The sequence below is a fragment of the Equus caballus genome, chromosome 2 (genome assembly GCF_041296265.1).
Source record: "Equus caballus isolate H_3958 breed thoroughbred chromosome 2, TB-T2T, whole genome shotgun sequence".
NCBI classification, from domain to species: Eukaryota; Metazoa; Chordata; class Mammalia; order Perissodactyla; family Equidae; genus Equus; species Equus caballus.
The window spans coordinates 5,642,074-5,649,681 of record NC_091685.1 but is presented as its reverse complement, the minus strand read 5'-3'; the positions used below and the strand labels follow the sequence as shown (position 1 = coordinate 5,649,681).

Below are 7,608 nucleotides of genomic sequence, written 5' to 3'. Positions count from 1 at the left end.
AGAAGTTATGTGGTTCACACCCTCCATAAGGGTCAAGCAAAGATTACAAGAGCTGACAGAATCGTGTTTTGTCCTGACAGAGAAAAGCTTTTAAAGAACACTCTAATCTTCAGGCCAATGTTACAGCATCGGTGAGCTCATAGGCGGGATGTGACTTCATCAAAGGAAAGGCTTCTCTCCTCTCAGCATTCCTAAGACCCCCTCCTTGGACACAGGAGAAGGAGCTCTCTGTAAGAACAGGTGATTGAGCCATACCACACCCCAAAAGACGCTGTGTAGATTAGCAACATACAGTGGGCAAAGGAACTGACTCCCTTATCTACTAAACACACAATCCAGATGTGGGGAGGCATTTTCCAAATCTCTACCAGGCAGACATTATGTGACCTGTATTTGGTACACAGTTCATTCTCTTGAGAGAAAATAGGGACGAACACCTCAGAAATCTTCACATTGCTCATCAAACATACCTTTGCCCCAAGTATATGGGAAATGCAAAAACTTAAACCTAGCCAGACATTGTATCCAAGTAAATCAAAGTTTAAAGGGTCATCCCATCATCAGTCTCAGGAATCCAATGGGTTAAATACCACAATTCTTCTTTAATGGAAGCAGAAGGTTAAGAATCCTTTTCCCTCAGAGAATGGAATACAAAAAGCTCAATGGCTTTAAAACATGGAACTCAACAGTTCTCAGCCAACCCAGCCACAATCTTCTGGTCATCTGTAAGTAACCACATTCAAAATTCAACTTTCTTATGCAAAAAAGAGACCCACTCCACTTCAGACACATACACGGAAAAGCAATGGCAACAGCCTAAATGCTCCAAACAGTTGACAACTGGGGAACTGTCTCATAAAGACACTTTAAAGGCCAGCAGGATTCACTTAAAATTTGGCATGTGCTGGTTGAAGGGGCAACAAATAAAGGGAATAAAGACATAATACATAAGCAATCAGACAATGGCAGACATATATACCACATTAAAGATTCATATACAACACTGTGCTTGACTTTAAAGAAAACATTTCAGGACACTAGAGGGAAAAGATAATAGGAAAAGAACTCCAAGGGAGCATTTCAGTCCAAGCTAGTCCAGTGAATATCCACCAGCAGGACTGAGCATTTTTCATCTGCAAAGAAGCTGATCCAATAAATTAGAAAATCCTCATGCTCAGTGTGGGACAGACAACGCAACCAAGCACAGCGACCCCTGAAGTTCTGGTTTCACTAGCTATTGGATGACTGAGTTGTCTCTGGCTTAAAGATTTTCCTAATATATTTTAATTAGCCAGTTAACACAAAAAAAGCTGCTCCTCTGTGAAAGTCTGTGAAAACAAACTTTGCAAAATAATCTGATCTAATGAAGATGCAGAGTGGGGAAAAAGGGAAAGTCTCCTGTTTTTTCTTGCAAAACCTTTTCTCTCACTTGAAAAACTCTGCAAATCACTTAATGTTTTGTTCCAGAAAAAGAAAGCAAAACTAGTGGGGAAAATACGCATACACTTACTGTTTACTAGCATGATGCGAAATAAATTCATGGACGTCAGTCAATCGTCTTTCAAAAACCAAATGTGCTTGTTTAATCTTGTAACTTAAGAACTGAATTTTTCCACATTCCTTTATATAGAGTTGGCATTCTGTAAATTGAGACCTTTTTTGGACAATCATGCAAATTTAATTTGTCCCTGGAAACAAAAGCACAACCTAACAGATTAACAAAACATGTGCTTTAGACAATATTTTTTCTGTGAATTTTTCTCCACTGTTACCATTTTTATACTTCAGTCAACAGAAACTACTCTTAAAAAGTTTATGTATTGCGAGTTTCCAAAGAGCTAACCTCTCAGAATGATTAGGAAGGAAGACGGGATCAAGTCAACCCGGTTTTACCTTCTGAACTGGCTCTACTCCTCTCAAAAGTAAATTCTAAAAATTCTTTAGTTATTCTTATTAATCTATATAAGCTAGAGACACGTCCACTGCCACAGACGCTTCTGTAAAATTGAATAAAGATTTTATTATACCACACATACAAAAAGCAATCGGTACAGAAAAGGCAGTTTTTAGTTATTCCGTTGAGAATTTCTTCCCATGATTTCTCCCATTAAAGTATAGTTTTCAAAGCAACCGCCACGACAAAGGAAGCATCTAATTAGTCCATTTTCTTCTGATGCAAGAATGCTGAACATTTACCGTCCCATCTGTAGTTGTATCAGCAGTGTAATGAACACAGTTTATATTACTTAACTATTCTTTGAACTCCAAGAACTGTTGAAGTCTTTTCTGATGTTCTGCAGATGCTTGCACAGCACTAAATGAAACATAAATTCAAAGCATAAGCTTTATTTTACATTAAGCATATTAAGTGAACCACAGAGCAGAGAGTCAATATTTTTCAAAACAATTAAAAATGATTAGAAATCTTCACTTATTTAGTACTTCTGAAAAAGCTGGATGAAAACCCTCCTTAATCTAATGAGGAGGAGGACTTGCATCCAGTAATGGCATGCTTCTACCTTCTAAAGACCAAAACAAATTAAGACTGACAAGGGAAGGCATCGATTCTAACCTGCTCTCCTACGGAACCTGCTGTGCAGAGTTCCAGGCCTTGCAGTAGATTTTCTGGATTTTATTACTTTATTTAAACCAGATTCCAACATTATCTTTGAGTTGTGGAGTATTTGAATTGCCTTTAATATAAAATCCTTTAAACTAAAATGTTTGGTTAAAACATAATAGACGCCACTAATCGTTTTCAAAGGTAACAGCTTGGTGGTTTAGATTTACTTTTCCCTTTGAACATAAGTTATGTCTTGGATGGGGAAACTGAGTTCTCTCCCCACCCTAACCCCTACAAAAAAAACACATCACCTTGACAAAACTCAGGCTGAAACTAGTGTACAACTTCCTTTTAAACTTTTGTGCAAAAATTAAACACAATGAAAGATTCTGGTTTTCTAGTTGTTGAACAGTAATATATCATTACTGAGTCATAAAATTCCAGGTTACTGAAGGTCACCACTTTTAAAAGTGCCAAAAGAGTCTTATCACGATAATTTTGCTGCAAATCATCCTAAAATGCCTTATACATCTTACACATACACATCTCTGCTTTCTTAAAGCGTGCAGCTGCCTCTAACGGAACCATTTCAAGCATTTTCCCCGTGCAGATTCCCTCGAGGTGCGGCGAGGCTGTCGTCGCTAAGTAACCGGCTCTGGACTCTCAAACACCAGGTCTGCAGCTCTTCTCAGGCCTCTTCCCTCTGCTAGCAGGCAGTGAACTATCCCTTACTGTCGTCATACTCCTCACTCTAACAGTACTCTCTTCCCCTCAGAGTTTAATGTTATAGGCTGGAAAACCAGTAAACCAAATTTGCCTAAATTAAGAGTAAACAGGTGCTAAACAAGCATCTCCAATGAGTAACTGGCCTGTGTTAATTTTCCCGCCTCAAGAGTTTACTTCATCTACATCTGGTTCTCAAAGGCAGAGCTTTGGGGAATGAATAAATTAGGTATTATACAGTGATAATAGTTGTTGCCACAACAATATAAAAGGCACAGAGGGCAGGCTTTACATATGTATGACCCCATTTTACATCTATTAACAGCAAATGGAACAAAGTGGGATGGATAACATCCCCTTCTCACAGGCGGGTAAAGAGTATCAGTAAGGTCCAGAGGTCAGGGGAGACGGCAGTCTGCTGGTTAACAGAGGACAGACACTGTCAGCAGAACTCTAGGGTCAGAGAGACTGGAGTCTGGCCTCTGGTTCTGCAACTTAGCACGAGCATCGTCTTGGGCAAGTTACCTCAATCATTAGCTAACCTGCCCACAACCACAGAAAGTCCAGTGATGTAACCAGACACAAATCTAAATGTTTGAACCCCAAATCTGCTATTTCTTCCACCAGACCAATCTATCCTATTTTTTTTACAAAATAGTCTCTACTGACCTCATCAGTTTTAGTGCATATACAAAACATGGCTCTTCTCATATTTTGTCAGTCATCTACCTCCCTTTCTTACCTAAGAAATCTTTCTTTTCCCCTTTCTCTCCATTTTTGCTCTCTCATCAATATACATCATATCTAGTTCACTCTCTACATTCATCAAGTGTTTTCTGAGAGTGTCTATGGCACTTTACATTTAGAGGCGATCTAGTGTTGTACAGGGAAAGAAGGTGGAATTTTAAGAGCAAGAAAGACCTGATTTCAGGCTCATGTTCTAATACTCACTAGATTGTGCTATTAGACAAGTTCTTAACTTCTTTGAGCCTCAGTTTCCATATCTGTACAATTAAGATAACCTCTACACCTCACAGGCTCTTTGAGAAGAGTAAATGAAAAAAACATAAAACGTGCTAAGTGCATCGTTTAGAACAGCACCGTCCAACAGAACTCTCTGAAACGACGGAAATGTTTTATACCTAAGCTGTCCAATCCTGTGGCCACTAGCCATATGCAGTTACTGAGGACTTGAAACAGGGCCAACATGACTGACAAACTGGATTTTTAATTTTACTTAACTTTAATTAATTTAAATTTAAATAGCCATGCATGGCTATCCTACTGGAGAGTGTAGATCAAAAAGGCACTCAATAAATAGTTATTTTTGTTTGTTTTTAAACAAGTAAATAAAACCTCTTAAGGATAGAGGATTATCCACAGCTCTTTTGTATTCCCACACAGAACCAAAGTGTGCCCTTTAAAAAATTGCTACTGCTGCTGCCTAGTGTTACCGAAGTAAAAGGAAATACACCACCTGTCTTTAAAAGCAGGTGGTATGAGAAAGTTCTAAACTATTTATTGACTGTATACAGAAAAGGCAGGGCAAGCGCTCATGTCTTCTAAAGTACATTTATAATTATGATAAACATAGTCTAGTTGATGAACTAATATCCCTTATCCTGCCCAGCCAGACGACTTCATGAGAAGAAAGCAGTGACATCAAGGAAACCAAATACAAACAGGTTTGGCGTTTGTGATTTCCTTTCAGGTTCATTTCTCAAGGTGCCGTGATCTGTCATTGTTTTTCCAGCATAATTCACAAAGCACCAAGGACTCATTCATGGAATACTCTGCCTACCCTAAGTCTTAGTTTGCTGACCAAGATGTAATAAGATAATTATTTTTAATATGCTCTTCTGGCAAGGTACTTGGTTTTTTGCCTTTTTTCTCCATTAATGTTTTGGTCATTAAAAAATATATATATAATTACATTTGCTGCTTTTATAATTTTTTATCCTCTTTTTTGTCCGCTTAAAAGAATGCCCCAAACCTTATTTGATAGGCTAAATTTTAAAATATAAATATTAAGTCTAAATCCAAGCCGTTCATTTCCAACAGGAATCATGAAGTCCTCAAAAGAAGACTTTCAACATGTGAGCCTTTCTAATTCTCCTACCTATTTCTCAGGGGGACTCCTGCAAGTGAATTATTATAATGGATCAAAACAGGTACTTACTTGAGATGTTCACCAAATGTAGTAGTTATTCGATAGATGGCAGTTTTTAGTGACGCTCTAAAGGCAAATCTCAATGTTTTGTAAGAGGTGTCCACAAGGCTTCCTGAGATCCGAGGTGGTTTACTGGAAGCATGAGGAAGCTTGAAGTACTTGTCAACTGCCTAGATCAAGAAAGAAAGAAAACACCTTAGTTCAGACTATCAACAAAGCGAACTTAGTCCAAAGGTTAAGGAGATTTTCTTTCAGATAGATAGGTCGATGGAGAAATACACACAGACACAAACTGTAAAATATTATTTTGGATCACAGAACAGTTGGAACAACAATGCATTGAGGCTCAGCCCCTTCAGCAGCTACAGGGAGAAGTCCAGACTACCCTCCACGAGACAGCCACGCTTCAATGGTCTCGGAATGCAAAGCTGGGAAGTGAAAAACAGACACCCTGGTCTTGTGATGTGTGACAGGCAAGGCTACTTTCATTATAAATCTCAGCAAAAAAAGGACCAAAACTTTATACTTTACATAAAGTTATTTTTTTCTTTTTTAAAGATTGGCACCTGAGCTAACAACTGTTGCCAATCTTTTTTTTTTTGCTTTTTCTCCCCCAAAGCCCACCAGTACATAGTTGTGCGTATTTTAGTTGTGGGTCCTTCTAGTTGCGGCATGTGGGACGCCACCTCAACGTGGCCTGACAAGCAGTGCCATGTCTGCGCCCAGGATCTGATCCTGCAAAACCCTGGGCCGCCAAAGCAGAGCGCTGGAACTTAACCACTCAGCCACGGGGCCGGCCCCTACAGTTATTTACTAAACTAGCGTATCTTCCTCTTCAATGCTAGGTGATAAAGCATCCATGAACAAGACTAGGTGGGGAGAGAGAGAATTCACGAGTGAAACTGATTTTATTTATAGTTGGTAGAATAAGAAATAGAGATCTAAGTATATCTTTTAAAGGCCAAAAGTAAATAATATTTTTAAATGATATAAGTATATTAAGAGAAAGAGAAAAGAAGAAAGAGAAATATAAGTGTGTTAATCTACTACAACAAAATAATGTCTAAAGTGACAAGAAATCATAGTATAAACCCATTATTTATAGTTATGGATGTAACCACCAAAAGAACTAAAAACGATAGTTAAAATGGTATCTGCCATCATGTTTTTAACTTCAAGAGCTCTTTCATGTCACCTGAGTGATCCTTTTTATTTTAGCATCCTATTTTTGTTTCAAGGATGCAATACTCTCTTATTTCTGAGGATTTTGATGATTTTTGTTGTTTTTGGTTTGTTATAGTTTCTTCCAAGCTACTTTTTCCCTCTTTGCTTCTTTTGGTCTCTATCTTCTGCATTAGAGATCTTCCTCAGAATCTAGTGGCCCTTGGCTCATGACTGAGAGGAGACCTCCTGAAGAGCTGACCAAAAGCTCTGAGTACACGGTTGAAGTTACTGGCAAGAGGCTTCACAACAGGTGATCTGCGTGCACTTTTTCTGGGTAAGCGCCCAACGCAGTAACCTTAGGTCTTCCTGGATTGGTCAGAGTTCCCAGAGAAGAGTCTTCCAGGACCCTGTCTGGAGGGCCTGGTCCCCAGTGCTCAGAGAGCCAGGCGGGGGACAGAGCTATGAGCACATCCCTATGCTTTTAGGGTAGTACCCACAGCTGTGTCTGGACTCTCCCAGTCTAGAGACCCGATGTTCTACCCCTGCAAGAGGATAAACCTCTACTTCTGCTGGAGCGAGGGAGAAGAACCAGCTGCAGAGAATTTGGGATCTAACTGGTTTTTAAACAGCTCTCACTCAAATCTCCTTATTTAGGTACCTGTCCCTTCACCCTTGGTTCCAGAGGTATCTGGTGCTTGTCTCACAACCAACTTCAGACTTGCCTCTGGGGCGTGCTCAGTTAGTTATCTCAGCCATCTGCTCTCCAGCTTTGACAACTCTGTTGCTGTTGTCTCCTCTCTTGTTTATGGATTTATGTCTTTTTAATAGTCCTTTTACTGTACGTTAGCAGAGTTTGGGGGGAAGGAACAAGATTTGATGCGTGTGTTCAGTCTGTCATGGGAACTTCAAGTCCAACTGTTTGTTCTTTCAACAGTAGCTTAGAAGAATATTTCCCCAAACTGGGAACATTTAAGATGAATTCAGTGAC

The 7,608-nt window shown here is 39.3% G+C and overlaps 1 protein-coding gene across 4 annotated transcripts in view; it reads right to left on the bottom strand.

The window, feature by feature from the left end:
* Positions 1-2,000: 2,000 nt before the first annotated feature.
* Positions 2,001-7,608, bottom strand: part of NDC1 (NDC1 transmembrane nucleoporin) — a 49,038-nt gene continuing 43,430 nt past the window's right edge. For all 4 annotated transcript variants that reach the window (XM_001489053.5, XM_005607043.4, XM_023629675.2 and 1 more), the window contains exons 17-18: positions 5,466-5,626; positions 2,001-2,314 (exon numbers count right to left, since the gene is read on the bottom strand). In XM_001489053.5, coding sequence (XP_001489103.3) covers positions 2,251-2,314; positions 5,466-5,626 — 225 coding nt within the window. In that variant the 3' untranslated portion in view covers positions 2,001-2,250. The remainder of the gene's footprint in view (positions 2,315-5,465; positions 5,627-7,608) is intronic.